Source organism: Glycine max, chromosome 8, assembly GCF_000004515.6.
Source record: "Glycine max cultivar Williams 82 chromosome 8, Glycine_max_v4.0, whole genome shotgun sequence".
Lineage (NCBI taxonomy): Eukaryota > Viridiplantae > Streptophyta > Magnoliopsida > Fabales > Fabaceae > Glycine > Glycine max.
In genome coordinates, this window is record NC_038244.2 from 35080484 (window position 1) to 35106360 (window position 25877).

Sequence of the window (25877 nt, forward strand, 5' to 3'; positions counted from 1 at the left end):
ACTTCTCAATCTCTTTGAACCTAATCCTATATTTTATAACATGATTTAATATGAAAATAAAACTTTCACCCACTTCTTTTTCTATGAATGCTTTAGCAATGTCAGTGACGACCATCTTAGAATTAAGGATTAGAAGCCCAGTTTAATCATGTTGACTTTCGCCATGTCATAATACAAAAACATTTCCTGGCACCAAAAAAAATTTCAGCGTAAATTGATTAAAAAAACTGTGTATAAAAAATACGGACTAAGTTACTGCTTAGGTTCTCTAATTGGTTTTTAATGTTCAATTAGATCTTCTAATTATTAAATTTTTAATTATTTAAAATGATTCAATTAGGTCATTTCTATCAATTAGGTGTTAACGTAGATAATATGTCATCTACATGACAGTTATTGTTGGTGAAGTGTATTAACCTATCATGCACCACATTAAGTCACAAAGAAATATTTGCATTCAATAGAAGTGTTAATCTATTAAGGTTATTTTGAAATTTTATTCATCTTTGTGGTGAAAAATGTCATTTTCCTCCCTATTCTCTTGAGAAAATAATACCATGTTGCTAAGAAGAAGAAGATGGTGGGGTGTTTGACTAAGGTTTGTTGACGCAATTGGGGGAAAAAATGAAAAAGACCATGTAGTGAAGAAGAAGAAGACGAAAATTGTGGGTTATTTGGATAGGATTTATGGACCAAGATAGGTGGAGTTACTTTGAAATATTAGATATCATTAAACAGATATCGCAAGGACAAGTGAAGTTTTCATATTAAGACATGCATGAATGAATATCTCAATTACAAAATTTTTGTCTCTCTTTGGATGTATGTATAAGCGACAATGATATTGGAGGGGAGCAAAATTACCTACATATTAAACATGTATATATTTGGATGACCTTTTAACAACATTAACATTTAATTGACGGAAATAATCCAATTAAGTTATTTTAAATAATCATATGACCCAATTTAACTACTTAATAATTAGAGGATCTAATTGAAAACTGAAAATAAATTAGAGGACCTAACCAATAATTTAGTCAAAAATAAGTAGAAGTAAAAATAATTGAAATAGAAAAGTACGTCCTCCCTCTAGAATCACATTCTCGGATGTAATTAAAGATACGCGCACTAATGCAAATAGTAAAATTCTGAAATTTAGTGTTGCGATTGTTGGAGAGGATTTACATACCAACTATGTTGAAAGCTATTGCAATGTTCACCATTTTCAAATGCATGCAACACAAAAAAACTCAATGGGGACGGTTTGCACCAACAAAAAATGTTACAAAATGATAAATATGAAAAAAAAAAAAAAGGAGATGAGAAGGGGGAAGAAAAGAATAAGCTTGAAGGGTGTCATTTGATATGTGTATAGGGACTTGCATGGAATCGAAGCGTTTATGAATAACGCAGGCACATGGTAATGTTTCTTGAACGACAGTGCATTGAGTAACGAAACTCTTTCATTATTTTTACGGGGAGAGTTGAGATTGCAATTTATTGCTTGCGATCAACAATGCAGGCACAAGGTACAATGCTTCGTGAATGACACTGCATTAAGTAATTAGATGCTTCATGCATCAAGAAAATAATGTGTAAGAGTTGGTTAAGCAAGTTTAGTAAGGCTTTACATACGAATAGCACAACCAATATTAAACTGTTGAAGCGCGTGCAAGTATTTGGAGAAAGTTATTAATGGGTATAGAACCGGGAGATGGTAATTGGAGAATTCAAAGAATTTCATAATCAATGGAAAAGGAATCTTTTGTTAATAGTTGGAAAATTAATGGCAAAAAAATCTTTTGATAATAACGACTGTATGCATGGAAATGAAAAAGTTTACTCAAAAAATTTATGTAACATAGACGGGATTAAGCATGCTGATTGGGCGGGAATTGAGTTTTGCAGAACTTATTAGCTTTAGTAATAAAAGATTTTTGTCCATCAATCATGTATACATTAAATATTAATATTATTAAATTCCTTTAATTATTTTTAGTTATTTTAATTTTTTTTTCAAACAAATAAATAAAACCATGTAGAATAATTATACGTTAATTATTGAATTAATATAATTAATTCTTAATTAATTTCATATTAATTTTATTTCTACATAAAATAAATAAATAAATACATAAAATAATTATATTTTTAAAAGATTTTTGTCCATCAATCATGTATACATTAAACATTAATTTTAAATACATCAAATTAAACAAAATCAAGATGTTCAGAGTTTAATTTTAAGTCAATTTCAAATTAAAAATAAAGATTCATACCAAACACTGAGATTTAACTCATTTCGAGCCCATTACACCATAGAATGAACAAGAAAAGTTACTCGTAAACTATTTAGTAGCAGATAGATAAGCTTCGCTTTCCATTCTTCAAAGTCTCATTATTACTATTAGACCCTCCGATAAGTTCCAATCTTTTTCGGTCTTTTCTCCACCGCACTGAAACCCGTCTTCATTTGATCCGGTGAGAGAGAGTTCCCCTTTGGTTGCGTGAATCTTCAGAAAAGGGTAAGTTCTCTGCTTTCTCTGGGGTTCATTCATTTGGGATGCTATTGCTATGATAAATATTCAATAATAACCATGACTGCCCAGTTTGACTTTTGAGGTTGATTTGTGTTTGTGTTTGATGGTGTCAATTTCCAGGTTGTCCTTGTAATATAATAGTTTGTGAATTGGAGTTTGTGTTTATAGCAAGAGAATGGATGAGTCAAAAAACAGGCATAATGATAATTTGGGTGTGAACAAAATGGGGAAAAACATTAGGAAGAGCCCATTACACCAGCCCAATTATGGCAACAACAACAACAGCAGCATGAATGGGGGTAGACAGCAACAGCAACAGCCTCAGCCTCAGGTTTACAACATAAGCAAGAATGATTTCAGGGATATTGTTCAGCAGCTTACAGGGTCTCCCTCTCAGTCTCAGGATCATCCTCAATCCAAACCTCCTCAGAATCAGAACAATTCCCCAAAACCTCAAAGTATGAGGTTGCAGAAAATTAGGCCTCCCCCTTTGCCCTATGTGAGGCCTCCATTGCACACCACCTTGCCAGCAGCTAGACCTGCTCACTTTAGACAACAACCATCACCAAACCCTAATAATATAGCTGAGTCACCAATCTCTGCCTACATGAGATACCTTGAACATTCAATTACAGATCCCACTTCAAGGGGTGCCCAATTTCAACCCCATCATCATCCAGCTTCTTCTGCTTTGCTTCCTAACCCTCCTATGTTGCCTTTGAATGCCACAAACCCTCTTCCTCCTCCTCCTGCTATAGCTGCTGTTCCTTCTCCACAACCAAATGGACCTCCTATTTTACCTTTACCTTCTCCAACCTCTCAGTTTCTCTTGCCTTCACCAAACGGCTACATGAGTTTCCTCTCCCCCCAGTATGGTTATCCACCACTGTTGTCCCCTGGCTTTCAGTTTCCATCTCCTTTTTCTCCCAATTTTCCTTTCTCACCATTTGCACAGTCAGGGATTTTAGGCCCTGGACCACAGCCTCCGCTTTCCCCGGGACTGTTTCCTTTGTCTCCTTCAGGCTTTTTCCCCATCACAAGTCCCAGGAGGTGAGTTCATCAATAAATAACCTTCTCATTTTTAGCCTCATGCTTCATTGGAGATCATGCTCCCCACTAACTAAACTGATCTTTGATCTCACAATCACAAAAGCTTTGTTCATTGGCATGTAAAGTAGAAGCAAGTTGTAAGATTGTAAGGTGTATTTTTTTACTGTTCAATTTCTTCATTTCCTGTAACTTTCTTTTTTCCTTTTGCTGATGACCATAATGGCTGCAATCCTTTTACTTTTACAAGTTTTATACATTAGCGTTATATTTAAGATCAGGAACTCAATTGGATGGTTGGGCAGGAGCTGTAAGATGGATGAATGGAGTGTAACATGAAAAGAAGAACTGAAGTAGGTTACAGACAATATTTGTTATGTAGGATAGGTGATGTTCTTTTGTAATATAATGGATTGCATGTTAAAATGCATAGTTAGTTTCCAAGTGATTTGCAATTTATAAAGATATCTGCTTCTTCAACATTTATTTTTTATTTCTCATGTCAAGTAGTTTCCTATTTTGTTAATGGCTGTTTTGGAAGATTTCGTAGTTGGCTTTATTTGAGGTGGCTCTAGAAAAGAAAAATTACAACATATTGATTTTGAGTAAAATGATAAAATAATTATATACAGGAATTATTTGTTAATGCTTTCCTCGTAGATTTCGTTATTTATAATGAATGACAACACCAAATTCATCGCAGCTGGGGAGAGAATATAATATAGCAACTTCATTGGTTCATTTGCGTTGAGTTTTATATTATAGCTATTGTTTTATGTGAAGAACTTGAAGTATATATATTACTAACACTAGTGCACTAGACAATTATTTTATCTTCTCATAACCATCCTTGTACCCTTGTTATATTTTCTCTAGTTTATTTTCCTGTTTTCAAGTTTACCTCACAATTTGCTAGTGTCATACATACTTAACTAGCTGCGAGCATGCTATACAGAGGGTGTCTGTATATTTCTAACTAGAATTTAAGAATTGCATTTTTTTGACAAATTTATAGGTTCCTCAATGCTGATGGTTTGCCTTGTTAGACTCTCCCATTAGTGACTTTGTAACAAGTTTTCTGCAGTATCTATACATAAATCAAACATGGCGATTTCTGATGTCTGTCTTGCATTACTGAGTTGTTTTGGATGGTTGTAAGGTCAAGTATAGGTTAGTCTGTTTGGATAAATTTCTCTATAAATGCTTATAAGATATAAAAATAAGAAAATAAGTTTCTTTCATAAGTCAAAATTAGCTTATATACTAGTTAAAATAAGCTTTTGGAGAAGCTAAAATCTGAGAGCTTCTATAATTTAGCACATACACGAGTTTATTTTAACTTGTGGGAAAAGTTTTTTTTTTTCCTTATTTTTTTTTCCTTTAAGTGTTTTTGGAGAAGTTTAGGCCACCTTATTTCTTATTTCTATTATGTGGTAGTCAATGTGCTAGTATTATTGTTAGGTTAAATTTGATCTGTGATATGCTCTGGTTCCCCTCTCACTTTGGAAATCAAATCATTTTAACATTTTGGAAATCAAAAAAGAGAAAAGAAATGAAAGTTTGGAAATCAAATAAATCATTTTAACAATTTGATACTGATAATCTTCGTGGTGATCTGAAGAAGATTCAGGTACTTTTATTTTTCTCCTCGCTTTAATCTGCTTTTGATCACCAATAGACTTTATTTTCAGGGGAGCATAAAAAGAATGGTGTCCCCTTTTTTTCATACTTAAGTTGCAGATGTCATTTTTGCTTTAAAAAAAAACAATTGTATCTGCAATTAGCATTGCAGTTCATTTTTTGAGGTATCTTAGAAATGTCTCACGTATACTAGTAGGTGGAACAGGTAAACACGACTCTTAGGTTATCTTTAACCGCGGGTTTCATCACCCTTTTTCACCTCTATTTTTTGAAAAAGTACCTGCTTATATATTAAAAGAGTGACTATATACAAATATGAGATTTGCTGATATAATCAAACCTAATTTTTCATTGGAATATATTAGCAATTTACACACAAAATTTAAGACCAGTACTCAGTCCATTTCTTTCTCTTCTCTCAAGAAGGTAAAATTCATTTGACTAAAATGTAATTTTTGTCTTCTTATTTTTCTAAATTCTTTAGTCTTCTTATTTTTATTCAGACATTTTGTTCTTTTTTTAAAAAAAAATTAATTTTAATTTCCTATTTTTTAATTGAGACATTTTATCTCTCACTTTTAAAAAATTTATAATTTTAGTTCATGTGACTAATGTCAAATGTTAATATGTATACTCCATTAACATTAACTTAAATGTGTCTATTAATTATGTGAAAAATGATATTTTAATTATTTAATGACTAATAAGCTTAATTTATAATAAAAAAGATTTTAAAAAGTGCACAATCAACATCTGAAATTGATTATGAGAATTAAAATTGGGGATTTTTAAAAATTAAAGGATGGAATTTGTCAACTAAAAAATGGAAGGACTAAAATTGTCATTTTTTAAAAAGGGGTGCGAGACCAAATGTCTCAATTAAAAAATAAAAAAATTAAATCACATATTTAAGAAAATAGGATGACAGAAATTGTATTTTAGTCAATTCATAGTTACTTTCTTTTATTTTCTAACTTTCTTTAACTTTGGCAAATCCTCAAGCCTCGGCCTCAAGTTTACAACATAAGCAAAAATGAGTTCAGGAATATTGTTCAATAGCTTAGAGGGTCACCCTCTCAAGATCCTCAATCCAAACCCCCAAAACCTAAAAGTATGAGGTTGCAGAAAATTAGGCCTTTCCTTTTGTCCTATGAGAAACCTACATTGCATGTTCCTTACAACAACACCTTGCCAACCATTATATATGCTCAATTTAGACAACAACCATCCTGAAACCTTTTTCACCATCCCGGAACCTTTTTCAACTATAGTTGAGTCATCAATCTCTACTCACATGAGATACTTGTGATGCATAAAATAAGGTTGCACAAGGACAAATGTATATTATGTAGTAGTAATAGTAAACTAAAAGTTAAGATATCAAACCTAAACGACCAGTTATGTTCTCAAATGATTAATTATGTAAAATTAAGCAATTAAGGCTAAATTAAATAAAAAAATAGTTTTGGCCAATTGCTCAATTTAGTAAACAAGAATAAAAAATATGAGTTGATGTGAAAACAGTTACAATAAGAAACCTAGGATTGTGATTTCATACTCACCCCAATTTTCTCCAATCCTAATTCTAACAAAACCCAAAATATTGTTAATTTTTTATATTCCAAATTTTACTATTAACCTTTGGTCATGGTTTAGTAACATTGTGTTATCTAATCTGTTTGACAAGTGGCCTCAATAACTTAAGGGGGTGAATTAAGTTTCAAAATTTTCCCACTAACAAATTTTAACCCCCTTTTTTAAATGATATATGATAGGCTCAGAATGCAGAAGAAGAAGAAGAAGAAGAAGAAGAAGCAATCAATTTAATAATGTTCTTTTAAATGCGCAAGACAACGTAAATTGCAATAAAATAATTGAGATAATGGAAAAGAAAATTGCAAACTCGTTTTATCCTAGTTTGACCACTTCTCGTGTCTATGTCCAATTCTCAAGCGGCACTTGAGATTTTCCACTATCTCTGTAAATCCTTTATAGACTTTGAACACACCTTAGGATCCCTCACCCTTGTGTTCAAGATTCTCACAAGTCAAGAGACAAACAATATGTTGATCACAACAATGTTTTTAGAATGTACAGAAGAATTTCTCTCTTTTAGAGATGATAATACAAATTGAAGATCTTAGAAGAATAGTCAATTGATTTACAAGTATTTGGCCAATAATTGTTTAGAGAGCATTTAACAATTAAGTTCTCTTTTAAAATCTCTCTCTTACTTTTTAAAGTCAGACACACACACACAGTTATAGGATTCTGATAATCGATTACACAGTTATATTTTTGAAGAGTCATAACTTTTCAAAGGTTTTTTTAAAATCTCTTCATTGGTAATCGATTACAGGATTATGGTAATCGATTACATAGATCAAAATTCAAACAGTTTTGTGCCGTTAGTCATAAATATGTTCACAAACTCTTTGGTAATCAATTACACAGTCTGGTAATTGATTACCAGTTCAAAAATATCTTTTTGAACTGATTTAGCCTTTGATAAAAGAGTGTTTGATACTAAAGATGTTGAGGCCAAACTAAAGCAATCAAATTGAGATTCTTTAAACAAACTTACTAAGTTCTTATCTTAGATTTACTTGATCTTGTTCGCTTGACCTTGAATTAATCTTGAAGCAATCTCTGTTTGCTTAATCTTGAATGTTTCTTGAAGCAATCTTGTTTGATTATACTTTGGCATCATCAAAAACCTGTATTCATACATTTACATAATCAATACTTAATTGATCTGAGAAATATCATATTAGGTTCAAAACAAGGGTTATCAATTAATTAATCTACCAAATGGTCATTGTCATGCAATAGATTAAGATTCAGAGTGATCAATTTCAAATTAACATTAAAGAATAAAGAAGATTTAATTGATCAGAAAATATTGAGTGTTTCGTTAAAATAAATATGGGTAGAGTGTATAACTACATCACAATCCCAAACTAGGGAGACTAACCATTAACGACCATGATGAAACTAGAAATCTCAAAAAAGAACACAAACATACAAAAAAGAGAGGGAATCTTAGTCAAAAATGTCCCAATTGTGATCTTTATGTTCCTTCATAGAAAATAGACTCCCACACAATCCTTTTCTCTTTAAGAACTTTCAAGAATTTAAATAAATAAAATATCCTAAAAAGAGAAGTTTTCTTTCCTTATTTATAATATTTTGCGGAGACTCTCTTTCTATCTTTCCTTTATTAAAGAATCAATTATCTCTTGATCTTATCAATTAATTGTAGAAGCAAATGACTTTGGTGTTTTGATGATGATCATGATGATTTGATGCAAATGATGCAAATGCGCCATTCAAGTTTAAATTCAAGACAATAATTCAAGAATACAAGCCACAACATCAAGATGATCACTAGTATTTTAGGAAGGGAATTCCTAATTGATATAGCAAAAGGTTTGACCAAGTAATTTAAGTCAAAAAGTATTTTTCAAGAGATTTACTCTCTGGTAATCGATTACCAGAGGATGTAATCGATTACCAGTGGCCAAAAATGATTTACAACAGCTACTAAATATTTTGAATTCAAATTTTTAGACTGTGTAATTGATTACACAATATTGGTAATCGATTACCAGCAGTTAATAAATGTTTTAATTCAAATTTTAAAAGCTGTAATCGATTACACAAATCCTGTAATCGATTACCAAAGAAGATTTTCAGAAAATTATTTCTAAGAGTCACATCTTCTCAAATGGTTTTACATGACCACCAAAGGTCTATATATATGTGACTTAGAACACGAATTTGCTCAGAGTTTTTCAGAACAACAAGTGTTTATTCTCTCAAAGAGCAAAATCATTTTATCCTCTTAAGAATTCCTTGGCCAATACACTTGCAATTCAATAAGGAATCATTTGAGTGCTCAGATTGTAAAATCTATCTCTTTCAAGAGAGATTCATTCTTCTCTTCTTTCTAATTCTCTAAGGGATTAAGAGATCGAGGGTCTCTTGTTGTAAAAGAATTCTGAACACAAAGGAAGGATTGTCCTTGTATGTTCAGAACTTGTAAAAGGATTTTACAAGATAGTGGAACTCTCAAGCGGGTTGCTTGGGGACTGGACGTAGGCACAAGGGTGTGGCCGAACCAGTATAAATCTGAGTTTGCACTTTCTCTTCCCTTAAACTCTTTTATTTATTATTGTTTTATATTTATATTCAAATTGTTCTATTTGAATCATTATTTAAGAAGTTCATTGTTAAGGGAATTTGTAACTTGAATAGAAAGTGAAATAGAATTTTAATTGGGGAAATAATTTGTAATATCTTAATTCAACCCCCCTCTTTAAGATATCTGAGGCCACTTGTCTAACATTAATTAGGATTTAAATCTAGTAGGTGATCCTTGTAATCTTTAAGTGATAGGTGCACAACACAAGCATACCATTGGCGTACAAAATTATTGCACTCATACAAAATTACCATGACCTTGGTCTTCTGATTGGCTCCAAAAATTCAAGTTTATTTTATCTATTTTTGAAATAAAGTCTCTTAAGCACCTGTCTTTCACAAACTTATATCAAACCTTGAGTTTTGTCAAATAAAATATACCAAAATACATGAATATGACATGAAAACTCACATAAAAATACAATCAAATATTAGTTTATCACCTTGAACATTCAATTACATGTACAGGTTCAAGGGCTGGTGCCCAAGTTCAACCCCATCCACCTTATTTTGCTTTGCTTCTTAACCCTCCTATATACCTTCAAGATTAAATGGTCTTGTTGTGCCTTTGAATGACACAAACTCTCTTCCTCTTTCGTCTATGTTTGGCGTTCCTTCCCCACAGCCAAATAGGCCTCCTATTTTACCCTCTCTAACCTCTTAATTTCTCTTGCCTTAAATAAATGGCTACATGAATTTCCTCTCCCCTCACTCTGGTTATCCACCTTCGTTGTCCTTTGACGTTCAGTTTTGATGCATTGTATTTTATTCCATGTTTTTCATATTTATTCATGTAGGTTTGCATTCATTTTGGGTTAATTGGGACTAGTTGCATGTTTATTTTCTTTAATTTTCATAATCTAAGACTTTTAGGTTTGTTTTGTGTTTTTGGTCCTTGGAAAGGTGGATTAGGTAAGGAGATTGCCATGGATGTTTGGGGTTCTATGCTTTGAGTGACTTTGATCTAGAAGACATGACATATGTGTATTGTTTTGAGGATATATTGAGTTGTAGATATCAAATGACATGAGATTGGTGCCTAAATTTCAAGAACAAAATTATCTACAACTTTTGTGAAGACACTAAGTCAAGGATCTCAAGTCCTGAATGCGATTTTGTCTATGCAAGTGACGCACTCTACAACACTTTGTTTCGCATTTGTTTATTTTTTGTTTTGATTGTAATTGGCTTACTTTTTTAGGTTTAAATAGACCTTTTAGAGTTTGTTTAGGTAAATTCCCACAGGGAAACCCTGTGGAGGAGCGATGACACAAGGATTGGGATGGAAGACAATTCATCTTTCTTCTTCCCTAGCTCGGATGTTCTTATCTCATCTCTTGGTTTTGTTCTCTATATTTAATTGCTTTCTTATTTTTCTTTAGGATTGGGGCTTAGCCATTGACTATGGTTTATGATAATGAGATAATCTAATTATTCGAGGTTCTCTTCTATTTTGTTCTTTTAATTCTTCTCTTATTGAACTTATACATGTTAGACGCTTGATCACCATTTGCATGATAGACGCTTAGGGATGAACTGAGAGGTGAACTTACTCATTGAAATCATGAGAGGAGAGCTTAGGTTTTGATTCACAACAGTAAGATTAATCCTAGGTGGGTGAAACGAATTAGTAATAAGCATAAAGAGTTTAATTGAACATAACACCACAACAATAGGGGTTAGTTCAATTAGATACGTCTATGTTTCTTAAGAGAGAATGGAGATTACCTTAGATTATTTCGACATTAAAAGAGAATTAGGAAGAACCTTGACTCAATAGATTAATTGAACATGAGTCTTGGAGTAAAACCTACAATATTTGATTTTATCTAATTCTTGTCATTTTTTCTTTATTTTAATTTACTTCCCCTTTTTATTTTATCTTAATATTTTCTCTTTCCAATCAAATTAAATATCTTGTTTTATCTTTTTGAATTGAGATAAATTGGTAATCATAAAACATAGTCTCTAACAACAACGCTAAAAACTTGATAGGAGAAAACCACAAGTACATGGTTGTCGTCAAGTAATAAAATATCGAATTCAGAGAGACTATGTTTTTTTTATGATATGAAAAAAGGGCTATGCAACGATAGTGTGAAAAGTTTTACAAAGTCATCCAATTACAACTCATTATGTAATGTAAGTTTCTTGACTTTTAAAATAATTATCTTAAAGTAATTCAAACGATGATATGTGATTGAATGACGATATAAAATTATCAATTTATCGTAATTTAAAAAGATAAATGATATATTTTATATCATGAATGCATAATCATTAAACTCTTTTATGATTATCAATTTGTTGTAATTCAAAAAGATAAAACAATATATTTTAGTTTGAGGAAATTTTTAAGGATGAGGGAGATGAAGGCGTCATTGTTGCTCATGGTGGTGGTGGTAGTTCATGTTGCATAGGAGTAACTTTAGGAATCAAGGCAGCTCTAGTCTTGTTAGAAAATAATTCCTCAAAATTGAGGAATCTCTCAAAGAACTCATTAAGTTTCCTAAATGTGTAATTTTAGTCTTCATAAAATTTCAATTGCATATTAGACTAAAATTGTTTAATTTTAAAAAAAGTTTAGAATAACATATAAAATAAAGTTTAAAACCAAATGAGTAATCTAATTTTTTTATAAGGATTAAAATTACACATTTGTGATTTGTGATACTATAGAGTTTAAAAGTAAATTTAAGTCTTTTAATATAATCATGGACATTTTAATTTAAACAAGTTTTTTTTTTCTCGCGTTCACTTGGACATTTTGCTTAGGATTGAATTTTTTTTTCTCCTTCCCACACAAATACTGTAGATTGATCCTACTCAATAGTAGAAATAAAATCGTCCATTCGTCCAGCTCCAATAATATAGGTGTCAAAATTTACATGCCGTTTTCTCTGTCCCTCATCGGCAAATTTACTGTGCAGGGGTTCTTTTATAAACAATTTACTAAAGGGGGTCTCATTTATAACAAATTGCAGAGGGGGTTTATTTTTTACGTGGGTGCCGCCATTGACACTGGCGGGAAGCTTGAACCGCCAGTGACAATGGCGGGTAAGGGGGGTACCGCTAGTCATAGTGGCAGGACAGGCTGGAGAGAGAAGGGTGGTGCCGCCATTGCTGCTGGCAGGATAGGATGAGTAGGAGAGAGAAGGGTGGTGTCGCCAACTGCATTTGCGGGACACGTTCAGGGGTGGTGTCGCCAACTGCATTTGCGGGACACGTAACTGCACTCCCGCCTTTGGAGCTGGCGGGATAGGGGGGGACGTTAATTTTCGGTGCATAATCATAGCTAACGAGGTCACAGCAGGGCCTATAGCAGCCTACGTTGCAAAGGTATTCAAAATATGATCAATGCACTCACAAATGTTGGCATACACAAACACATGCAAGCAAAGAGTAAAGCAGAAGAATTATAAAAGCTTTTTAATTGGTACGGTCTATCCTATGTAGCATGATTAAGATAAATTATAATTTATATGTTAGTGTAATATAAGATAAATTATAATTTATCTCTTATATTACACTAACATATAAATAATTTTTTAATTATAATTTTTAAATTATAACCAAACCTTAACATATAAATAATTCTTAACTTTTAAATTATAAAATAAATACTAGTATACTAATAATTTGTCATTAAAAAATTCATTGACTTTTTCATAATTTTTTTCCTTCTATGAGGTTTTCTAATTGACCAAGCACATGTCTTTTTCTCTAAAAATAATTACACAGGAAACTTTAATTTCTTAAAATAGTCTAGAGTGAGAGTGGACTCAATCTAAGACTACTACACTTATACACAGCGAAGACACATTATCCCTTTCAAAGCCATCATCTTTCTCTTGTTCAAACCCTACCCACTTCTTCCTCTTGCAGAGTTTTATGAACAAGAAAAACCCAATCCCAGCCACGCTCATCACCCCACTCACCAAATATACAGTTTTCGTAGCAATAACCATAATCAAAACCAGAAACCCAGAGGGCACCAAACACATCACCACCAAAAGTGGAAGCTTCAATGGAACACGGTAAGGCCTCTTAATGGAAGGAGATTTCCATCTCAACCAAAGAAACGAGGCGAACTCCAACAACATTCCCAAACTGTACAAGAAATTCGCCGAGGAAATGATGTTGGTGAAGTCCATGTACGACACACCGATCGTTATTATGGTAGAAACCAAAATCCCCAACCACGGCGTGTGGAACCACTTAGACCGAACACCGAAAAGCTTCGATAATATCCCGATCTCCGCCATGCCCAGGATCTGATACGCGCTGCTGCTCAATTGGGCCTCGAAAAGCCCAATTGCAGATAAAACCGCGCCAAAATCAATCCATATTTTCAACCATTTTCCCGCGATGATCTCCGCAGCCTGCGCGTGAAACCCGTTTTCCCATTGAGTCTGATAAACCAAAACAGCTCCGGTGACAGCGAAAAGTGGTATCAGGTAAGAGACCCTGAACGTGTCCCACAAATGCAGTTGGCAGCACCACCCTTCTCTCTCCTACTCATCCAATCCCGTCACGAGCAATGGCGGCACCACCCTTCTCTCTCCAGCCTGTCCCGCCACTATAACTAACGGTACTCCCTTACCCGCCATTGTCACTGGCGGTTCAAGCTTCTCGCAGTGTCAATGGCGGCACCCACGTAAAAAAATAAACCCCCTCTGCAATTTGTTATAAATGAGACCTCCTTTAATAAATTGTTTATAAAAAAATCCCTGCACAGTAAATTTGCCGTCCCTCATCCCTCTCAAAAAAAAATATCCCGAAGTACTTGTTTATTTTGTAAAAAAAAAAAGACTTTTTTCATTTCAAATTATACATCATCTAAAGTAAAACATATATCTTTAAATAATTATTCATTGTATCAATTATTATATTATAAGAATAATGACCTTTACTAAACCTGTAAAAAAATCACCTTTACTAAAAAAATGGTGTTGTTGTGAATAATGAAATATTTAGGTGAAATAATGATACTTAGATAAATTTATTTTTAGAGTGGTAAGTGTTTTAAAATAAACTGATATTCTTAAATTGATAGAAAATTTGAAACAAGGTGGTACCAGAAGTAACCCAAATTACAAAACGTTCTTATCAATTGCCAAACCCAGCAATAGGTTATAGTATATTAACATCAAAATTGATATAAATATACCATAACCCGAGAGTTGTTACAGCACCATACCCCTATTCATTAGTTATATACCAACCAGTGATCATCAACCCCCAACACTACAGGTATATAATCTTATGACCCACAAAAATTCCTCATCAAATACCCCATCTAACAGCGCAATAAACACGCATGTATATTACTACACGACTACACAAAATTGAACCTTGGTAGCAGGGAACTTAGCTAGGATCACACCAGAAAAACAATGTCTTGGAGCATGACCTTCCAATCCGTCATATGTTCCCTGTATATGCATGTGTTTCTTTCCTTCCAAATACGAAAGATTACTACACACCAAACAGCTTTCCATATATGACACTCAACTTAGAACTTCCAATATCTGAATGTATCCCAAAATGATCAACTAAAGAGAACGCAGACACAGTAGCGAACTCAGCGGATAGCCATTGATAACATGAATTCCAGATCCTCGGGGCAACATCACAAAATAGGAAGATATGAGTTGAGGACTCACACGGTGTTGGAGACATAACGGGCACATCAAGTCGTCCTCCTCCACGATGACATTCCATTTTAATAAATTGTCTTTGGTAGGTAGTCTTTCCTGTAAAAAATTCTTAAGGGTTTCCTAGACTATCAATTATAGAAAATCAATAGGATCTTGAAATTTATGATTCTCACAAACAATCAATAAAAAATAATAGATAATGATGTGTAGTCGTTAATTCTAACATTCTCCCACTTGGCTCATGTGACATTAATAAACATTATGGACTAAATAAATAAATAGATTAACTAACATAATGCGCATTAAAAATTGACTAAATTCTTCTATACATTGGGTACATCATAATTTCATGATTAAGAATAGGAACCAATTCGAGTCATGGCGGTTGTGCATCATCTAATCGACATAGTCCCTTCCATGTACTACAAATTAGTCTTCTCCTTAATATGACCATTAGTTAGGAGTACATAATTGGTCCAACAAAATGTCTTCATTCAAGAAAAAACCTGTTAACATTACTTTAACACAAACATGCATGCAAACATAGAGAACAGGTAATCAGAAACATATCATAATTGAGCTCAGAGTGTCAGCAAAATTACATAAGGTAAATTACACTTAATGCTCATCAGTAACAATAATGCTCATACTTTCAACATGTTCTATAAATGTCTTGGGTGGTAATCCTTTTGTCAAAGGGTCAGCTATCATAAGCTTTGTGCTAATATGTTCTATTGACACTTTTTGTTTCTGAACTTCTTCTTTCACGGCAAAGTACTTCAATTCCATATGCTTAGCACCCGTAGAGTACTTGTCGTTCTTAGAAAAGAATACTGCTGCGGAGTTATCACAATACATTTTCAGCGGCCTAGCAATATTGTCGATAATTCCAAGCCCTGAAATAAAGTTCCGCAGCCAATTAGCCTGAATTATAGCCTCAAAACATGCTACAAATTCAGCTTCCATGGTGGATGCAGCAACAACTGATTGTTTTGCACTCTTCCATGATATTGCTCCTCCGGCTAAGAGAAATACAAAGCCAAGAGTGGATTTTCTTGTATCCACACATCCAGCAAAGTCTGAGTCTGAATATCCAATCACCTCTAGGTGATCAGACCTCTTATATGTAAGCATGCGGTCTTTTGTTCCCTGTAAGTATCTCAGAACTTTCTTTGCAGCTTTCCAATGTTCCATTCCTGGATTACTTTGATATCTTCCCAACATTCCGGTTGCAAAGCTTATATCTGGTCGAGTGCAGGTCTGAGCATACATAATACTCCCAACAACTGATGCATACGGAATTGCTTCCATTTGCTTCCGTTCCAGATCATTTTTAGGACATTGTGCGAGACTAAATTTGTCTCCTTTCTGAATTGGAACGGGAGATGCTAAGCACTTTTCCATCCTAAATCTCTCTAGTACTTTATTGATATATGCTTTTTGAGACAAGCCTAACAATCCTTGTGATCTATTTCGGAATATTTCTATCCCTATCACATAGCTTGCCTCACCCATATCCTTCATTTCAAAGTTACTAGAAAGAAACTTCTTAGTCTCATGAAGAAGACCAAGATCATTAGTTGCAAGCATATATCATCAACATACAGGACTAGAAACATAACCTTACTCCCACTGACCTTCAGATATACACACCGATCAACAGTGTTTTCCTTAAATCCAAAGGAAACAATGGTATCATTAAATTTCAAATACCATTGGCAGGAAGCTTGCTTAAGACCGTATATTGATTTCTTTAATTTGCACACCATGTGTTCCTTCCCTTCAACTGAGAATCCCATTGGTTGGTCCATATAAACATCCTCCTCTAAATCTCCATTCAAAAAGGCAGTTTTCACATCCTTCTGATGTAGCTCCAAGTCATAATGGGCTACTAATGTCATGATAATCCTGAAAGAATCCTTTCGTGAGACTGGTGAAAATGTCTCTTTATGATCAATGCCATTTTTCTGAGTAAATCTCTTAGCAACAAATCTAGCCTTGTAACGTTCAAGGTTGCCATGAGAGTCACGTTTAGTCTTGAAGACCCACTTACAACCAACTCTCTTACAACCCTTTGGTAATTCTACAAGGTCCCAAACACCATTATGTTCCATGGAATCTATCTCTTCTTTCATGGCATTTAACCACTTCTAAGAATTATCACAACTTACAGCTTGAATGCTTAAGTTTGTTTCTGTTTCATGTAAGTATACCACATAATCATTCGAAATAGCTGGTCTTCTTTCTCTTTGAGACTTCCTTAATGCTACTTCCTGTGGTTCTTCCACAATGGGTTCATTATGTATCATGGGCTCATCAATGTGTTGTACTTCTTCATTACTGTTTGTAGCAATAACTGAAGTAGTAATCACCTTACTGCTAGAGGCAAAAGCTAAAGGGACTTGCACTCTAACTTCTTTAATTTCCACTTCTCATGGAACTGTACTCCCACTAATTTCACCGTTTTCAATGAACCTTGCATTTCCAGTTTCGACAATTCTCATACTATGATTAGGACAATAAAACATATACCCCTTTGCCTTTTCTGGATAACCATCCACTGATTGTTCTTGCATCCAATTTTCTTTCTTGCGGATTGTAAATTCTTATTTATGTCTGGCAACCCCAAACGTGCAGGTGCCTCATACTAGGTGTCCTATTTGTCCACAGTTCAAAAGGTGTCTTTGGAACTGCCTTACTAGGAACCCTATTTAACAAATACATGGCAGTTTTCAAAGCATACATCCACAAAGATACGGGCAAGGTTGAATTGATTAACATACTCCTAACCATATCCATTAAAGTTCTGTTACGCCTTTCTGATACACCATTTTGTTGTGGCGTACCAGACATTGTGTATTGGGCACAAATGCCTCGTTTCTGAAGGAGCTTAGCAAATGGACCTGGGTGTTGCCCAGTTTCATCATATCTTCCGTAATACTCACCACCTCTATCAGATCTAATAATTTTCACCTTTCTGTCTAATTGTCTTTCTACTTCATTCAAGTAAATTTCCAAAGCATTCACTGCCTGAGATTTCTCATGCAGTAAGTAGACATAACCATAACGTGAATAAGCATCAATAAAGGTGATAAAGTATCTTTCCCTTCCAAAAGAACTAACATCAAAAGGTCCACAAATATCTGTATGCACAATTTCAAGAAGCTGAGTGCTTCTTGTGGCTCCTTTCTTTGTGTGTTTTGTTTGTTTTCCCTTGATACAATCCACACAAATATTTAGATCCGTAAAATCTAGATCAGGAAGAATGTTATTCTTTATTAATCTTTCTATCCTTTCTCTAGAAATGTGACCTAAACGTTTATGCCACAAGAAAGCAGATCGTTCATTCACTAAACTATGTTTAGTGCCAACATTATGATGCAGACTTAAAACAGTTTCAACATGCAAACCATCCAATTTCAATTTATATAAACCATCACAAAGAACATCAGTACCAATGAGATGATTATACATAAATAAACTGAAACATCCATTACCAAAATTAAAAGAGTATCCAGTAATATCAAGTTTAGATAATGAAACCAAATTCCTAGATAAACTAGGTACATAAAGAGTTTCCAGTAAATCTAAATGATGTCCAGTGTCGAGTTTTAAACAATAAGTCCCGACCGCTTCCACTGGAGCTTTCACTCTATTCCCCATGAAAACAAACTTCTCATTTGGGCTTATGGTCTGGATTGTAAGGAATCCCTGCATAGTATTAGAAACATGAGTTGTACATCCAGAATCAATCCACCATGTATTATGGGGAACTTCAGTTAAGTTTGATTCAAAACATACAAGAGCATTGAGCTCACCTTTCTTTTCGAACCAAGACTTACGCTTTGGGCAATCTTTCTGGAAGTGTCCAGATTTTCCACAAAAATGACAATTATTGTTCTTTGATGCTTTCTTCTGGATTTGCACAGGACCGTCCTTGATCTTTAATGGTCATTTGCCTTTATCATGTTTCTTTACAAATTTTTTTCCAGCTCCTTGATTCCCTCGGTGGCTTACATAATGGATTGAGTGACTTCCTTGATTCTTAAGCCCTGTTTCTTCCTGAACTAACATACTGTGCAATTCATGCACATTCCATTTATCTTTCATGGTATTATAGCTCATTTGAAACGGGCCATACTCAGACGGTAATGAGTTTAGAATAAACTGAACAAGGAAGTTCTCATTCACAGCCATTCCCAAGGTCTTAAGTCTTGCTACAATGTTTGTCATCTCAATGGCATGTTCATGCATAGTACGCGAACCATCAAACTTCATGGTGGTTAGTGTACTCATTAATGTCCCAGCAAGAGACTTATCAGTTGTTTGAGAGCGCTCTCCCACTAACCCCATAAACTCTTTAGCACTATCAGTTTTAGGGAGAGCTGTCTTAATACTATCTGCAACAGTCATTCTCATGAACATTAGGCTGAGTCTGTTAGATCTTTCCCAAGCTTTATAATGAGCTTTCGGTTCATTGCTACTAGCATCAATAATAGTAGCAGGCTTCTCTTCCAATATAGCAAGGTCAAGATCCAAAACACCGAGATGAAATTGGACTTGCTCATTCCAGTCAGAGAAGTTGAGCCCATTAAAAATTGGTACAGATGATACATGAGAATTCAATGAGTTAGGAACAGGTACTGCATAATAAAACTTCACATAAGCATTTTGGTACATGAAACACAAGTCATACATATAATTTACTCAAATAAAATTCAATGTATATTGATGTTCTCCTTTGGGTGACACACCAACACACAACATACAAACATGATGATGCTAATAAAATTTTAACATTATTTGACAATAAAATATGAACCAATTAGTAGTATCTATTTCCTTTGGGTATATAAATAAAACTAATGATACACACAAATCACCTACAATAATATTCATTAATTATAAGAACAACTAATCAATCTTTGGGCGATCCATAAATGCCTTATAACAATGAATTTTAATTACCCATAATCCAACAATCATATAATTTAACATCCATTATTCTATGAGTAATTGAAATAATCATTAATTTGGAATTAAATAACCTTACAAATTTGGCCACTTTGGTGACTAACAAATTTAACATACATTTAATTCCAACCAAATATATATGGCCTGCACATACTTATTGCTATTAACAATTCATAGCCATTCCATTAATTCCATTCTAGGCCATAAAATAATTTTCACATTTATTTGTATTTTGCATTCAAACACATTCAAAGGAATATGTAACATATACATACTTACTGTTACCAATAATTTCAAAACATTCACATTAATTATAAGACATAAACTTTCAATCCTTCAATAATGTTCAACAATAACATTCGAAAGAAAAAGAAGGCAGGTGGGATTGCAAATAACAAACAAAGATTGCAAATAGCAATTTTCATAATATTCATTCATCCTGCAAGATATTTGGTACGCGTACGTTTTCCTTTTTGAAAGCATTATAATTAAAAGCAATCATACGTACGCTGCGCAACTTCTAAAAAAATATAGAAATTAAAGATAACCTATTGTTACAGCCACGCAGCTTTTCAAAATAAAACAACTCGTGATGGCGGAAATATTTTTTTTTTTTGCTTTTCATTCCCTTTCTCCAAAATGTAATTTCCAAAAATTCTATAGCTTTCATGGCTTTCCTTCTCATGAAATTTTATATATCTAGAATTTCATACTTTGCAGCGGAAAATATAATTAACACGAAAGGCACGCTATCAAAACATGTAATTGAAAATACATGTAACATAAATTAAAAATCCCTAAATTTCATAATTAGGGTTTATGCATAATTGGGAGAAATTAAGTCATTCTTGGAGAATCATAAATTTCATAACACAGGCTCTGATACCACATGTAAAAAATTCTTAAGGGTTTCCTAGACTATCAATTATAGAAAACCAATAGGATCTTGAAATTTATGGTTCTCACAAACAATCAATAAAGAATAATAGATAATGATGTGTACCTTTCTCCATAGGAACTTCTCTCTGGTGCACTTTGATTTCCTTGAAAATGAGAGAAATAGGATTTCACTTCCTTTGGCCTTTCTTTTCTGTCTCTCTCCGTTCGTGATGGCTATGGGTGAGAAAAGAGCACTTTCTGGTCATGAAGGGGACCTTATTTCACGTTAGTGGGTATTAAGCCCCTTTTATAACCACTACTCCCATCAAGTAGCAGTTAACCTAGAAACTTCTCCTATTAAGCCCAATTACAATTTAGCCCTTAATCGTTAATTATTTATTTATTAGTCCCTACTAAGTTATATGCCTCTTACATGAGACATTAATTCTAACATGTGATGGTTTATATAAATTGAAATTGGATGGTTTGTATGTTGAAACTGTTTTAACTCTGCATCATAATGTTGGCACTAAACGTAGTTTAGTGAATGAACGATCTGTTTTCTTGTGGCATAAACGTTTAGATCACATTTCTAGAGAAAGGATAGAAAGATTAATAAAGAATAACATTCTCCACATGAGAAACACCACTTTAGGTGGAATTTTCAACCCCACACCTCCGCGAGAATTGAGAACAACAAATATGACCCATCCTAAAAACAAAACATGATTTGTAAGTGGAGTTTGGAGAGTATATACCCGATGTACTGTCCACCCACACCCACAAGTCTGCATTGCTAGAGTGTACCTACACATTAGACAAAATAATGTTAAGTTGTAAAATTAACTCAGTCTAACACTCAAATAGTGTTTTCCTCCATCTTAACATCCAACACCACTTATCCTCCCTCCAAATCCTTATCCTTCCCACAACCTCTTTTTTTTATCCGAAATAAAGAATAGCCAAAACAAGTTGATCAAGCTTTCCCCATTAATCCAAGTATCCTCCCAAAATCTAATTTTATCCCCCACACCAACTTTCTAAGTGATCCCTTTATTAAACCACTATAAAGTACTATATTTACAGCACACCTTCTTCAAATTCCTCTACCACAAGCTCTCCAAGTGAGATTTCTCCTCCCTTAGAAGGTCACGCTAACCTTCATATTTCGAGCTGAACACATCACACCATAGAACCCCCTTCTCCATGAAAGAGATTCCATCTTTATTTCCCACTTAAAGTGCTTTCCACCAGTTGTCCTCCCTCCAAATCCTTATCCTTCCCACAACCTCATTTTTTTTATCTGAAATAAGGAATAGCCAAAACATGTTGATCAAGCTTTCCCCATTAATCCAAGTATCCTCCCAAAATCTAATTTTATCCCCCACACCAACTTTCCAAGTGATCTCTTTATTAAACCACTTTAACGCACTATATTCACCGCACACTTCTTCAAATCTCTCTACCACAAGCTCTCCTAGTGAGATTTCTCCTCCCTTAGAAGGCCACGGTAACCTTCATATTTTGAGCTAAACACATCACACCGTAGATCCCTCTCTCCATGGAAGAGATTCCATCTCCATTTTCCAAAAAAGAGCTTTATTGAATATGTCAATATCTTTCACCCAATTTCTTACTTTTACAAACTATTTCTCATTTCACTCAAGCAATTTTCATACTATCTCCCATCCCTGCCCAACCCCCCATAAGAAACACCACTTTAGGTGGAATTTTCAACCGCCGCAACTCCACGAGAGTTGAGAACAACAAATCTGATCCATCCTAAAAACAAAACATGATTTGTAGGCGGAGTTTGGAGAGTATATATCCGATGTACTCTTCACCTCCACCCACGAGTCTGGATTGCTAGAGTATATCTACACATTAGACAAAATAAGGTTAAGTTGAAAAATTAACTCAGTCTCCCACTCAAACAATGCTTTCCTCCATCTCAACGTCCAACATCACTTATCCTCCCTCCAAATCCTTATCCTTCCCACAACCACTTTTTTTTTTATCCGAAATAAGGAATAGCCAAAACATGCTGATCAAGCTTTCCCCATTAATCCAAGTATCCTCTCAAAATCTAATTTTATCCGCCACACCAACTTTCCAAGTGATCCCTTTATTAAATCCTTTTAAAGTACTATATTCACCGCACACTTCTTCAAATCCCTCTACCACAAGCTCTCCAAGTGAGATTTCTCCTCCCTTAGAAGGCCACGCTAACCTTCATATTTCGAGCTGAACACATCACACCATAGACCCCTTTCTCCATGGAAGAGATTCCATCTCCATTTCCCAAAAAGGAGCTTCATTGAATATGTCCATATCTTTCACCCAATTTCTTACTTTTACAAACTGTTTCCCATTTTACTCAAGCAATTTTCTTATTATCTCCCCTCCATGTCCAGCCCCCATAAGAAACACCACTTTAGGTGGAATTTTCAACCATCGCACCTCCGTGAGAGTTGAGAGCAACAAATCTGGCCATCATAAAAACAAAACATGATTTGTAAGCGGGGTTTGGAGAGTATATACCCAACGTACTCTTCACTCACACCCACGAGTCTGGATTGCTAGAGTGTACCTACACATTAGAAAAAATAGGGTTAAGTTGTAAAATTAACTCAATCTTTCACTCAAACAGTGCTCTCCTCCATCTCAACATCCAACACCACTTATCCTCCCTCCAAATCCTTATCATTCCCACAACATCTTTTTTTTTTTATCCGAAATAAGGAATAGCCATAACATGTTGATCAAGCTTTCCCCATTAACCCAAGTATCCTCCCAAAATCTAATTTTATCCCCCACACCAACTTTTCATGTGATCCCTTTATTAAACCACTTTAAAGTACTATATTTACCGCACACCTTCTTCAAATCCCTCTACCACAAGCTCTCCAAGTGAGATTTCTCCTCCCTTAGAAGGCCACGCTAACCTTCATATTTCAAGCTGAACACATCACACCATAGAACCCTCCCCTCCATGGAAGAGACTCCATCGCCATTTCCCCATAAAGAGCTTCATTGAATATGTCAATATCTTTCACCCAATTTCTTACTTTTACAAACTGTTTCCCATTTCACTTAAGTAATTTTCTTACTATCACCCTTCCTTGCCCACCCACCCCATGAGAACCTTCTTTGGATCCCCACTAGTGTAACACTCACCTCTCTAGGAATTTTGAAGGATAGAGAAAAAAATGGGAGAGATCATAGCACCGCGTTGATCAAATACCCCCTGAAAGAGTTTCCAAAGGGCCAATCTTTTTACAAATTTCTGAATGACGGGTTGCCACATCTCCACACGTCTTGGATTTGTCCCAATGGGTAGTCCCAAATATGTGGACGGAAATGAAAGTACCTTACAATTCAACATACTAGCATATATCTCCACCACCTCTATTTTTGTCTCAATCCTCCCAAAGCTACTCTTATGAAAGTTCATCCTTAGTCTGAAAACTAATTCAAACAATTTAAGTATAACTTTAATATTAAAGACATTTGAGACATTCACCTCTCCCATAAAGATGGTGTCATTAGCATATTGCAGCAAGTTAACCTCACGCCCATTGTTGCCAAACACTTAGGCCCGGAACAAATTTTCCTCGCTAGCTTTTCTCATAAGTCCATTCAATCCCTCCGCCACAATCAAGAAAAGAAAAGGGGACAATGGATTATTTTTACATTAAAGAAATATAGTATTTGTACATTTTAATACTAACTACTGACTTTGAGTGAAAATTGCAACATGGGCTATTGTTTTAGTTTTCTTATAAGCAGTTTATTTTTCTTCATTCATAAGAATTAAAGATATGTATGATATTTAGGGCAGAGGGTCATAATAATTCGCACCTTCTACTTAACCAATTGAATTATATCCTATTCATATGCCCAATTTAGTTTGGGAAAATATTTTTTTTGATTAAAAAATTACTTTACTTTATTACATTTCTCATATATATTTTTGGTTACACATTTCTTATTTCATATATTTAAAAGTTTGTATAAGAAATAATAAATATAAAAATTATAAAAAAAAAGAATTTATGTTCATTATATTTTATATATACTTACTAAAATTTAATTTAGTTATTTTATGTTTTTAAAGTGAATAAGAATAATCATTTTGAAATAATGATTACTTTCAATTTTAAGAAACGATTTTAAACTACTTTTTTAACTAATTCAAGTGGTGAAATTTGTTTCATTAAATTTACATACATAAAAGCTATAGAACTTAAATCATGTTCAAACCAAGAAAGACTATAAACATGGTGAAAAATATGTGAAAAATGAATTCAACAAACAATTGAAAAATTTAAAAAAAAATTCATATCAAATTCTTTTTCAATTGCTCCTTACACTTATTTTTGTGTGATTTTTTTACTATGTTTAAAGCCTTTTTAGTTTGAATATAAGTTGAGTTTCATAATTTTTATGTAAGTGAATTTAATGAAACAAATTTCACATTTAAATTAGTAAAAAATGTTAGGATTGGACGATCCATATTTTACTATAGACGATTCTTCATTTACCCTCTGTTTTGATGATTACAAAAATATATATTGATGTTGAGCTAATGGTTTACATGTACATGACTTATGTTTTGGAGCAAACATTATGAATCTCTATATAATCATTGTTCTATTATATGGTCGTCCATTCGTGGGATCAAACAAGAGTCCCACCTTGTGAAAACCAGTGTGTATACATTGAGCCTTTTACATAGCATCCATTGGACTTAGTCACTTAAACAAGCACTTTATATTATGGAAGTGACATCCAACCATGTACTAGATACATGTTAACTAAAAAGAGAAGAGTTTGTACCAAATATTTTCTCACAATTCATTTGCCTCTCTTTTTTTAATGTTAATGTTTGAATTTCGAGTATGTAAGGACATAATAGAAGAGAATAAAA

General features: G+C 33.8%; 3 protein-coding genes across 3 annotated transcripts; 1 reads left to right on the top strand and 2 right to left on the bottom strand.

Moving 5' to 3' along the window:
* The first annotated feature begins 2368 nt into the window (after positions 1–2368).
* On the top strand, positions 2369–4038 carry LOC100786224 (protein HAIKU1). Its single transcript, XM_003531915.4, has 2 exons — positions 2369–2528; positions 2664–4038. Exon 2 carries the CDS (start codon positions 2719–2721, stop codon positions 3595–3597), a length of 879 nt encoding a protein of 292 aa, XP_003531963.1. The 5' UTR covers positions 2369–2528; positions 2664–2718; the 3' UTR covers positions 3598–4038.
* A 9109-nt stretch (positions 4039–13147) lies between these two features.
* On the bottom strand, positions 13148–14085 carry LOC100818293 (probable polyamine transporter At3g13620). The gene has a single exon (XM_041018464.1). It carries the CDS (start codon positions 13697–13699, stop codon positions 13217–13219), a length of 483 nt encoding a protein of 160 aa, XP_040874398.1. The 5' UTR covers positions 13700–14085; the 3' UTR covers positions 13148–13216.
* An 827-nt stretch (positions 14086–14912) lies between these two features.
* LOC121175237 (secreted RxLR effector protein 161-like) lies at positions 14913–16498 on the bottom strand. The gene is made up of 2 exons (XM_041017770.1): positions 16039–16498; positions 14913–14965 (listed from the first exon to the last, which is right to left on the bottom strand). Exons 1-2 carry the CDS (start codon positions 16496–16498, stop codon positions 14913–14915), a joined length of 513 nt encoding a protein of 170 aa, XP_040873704.1.
* Positions 16499–25877: the final 9379 nt, after the last annotated feature.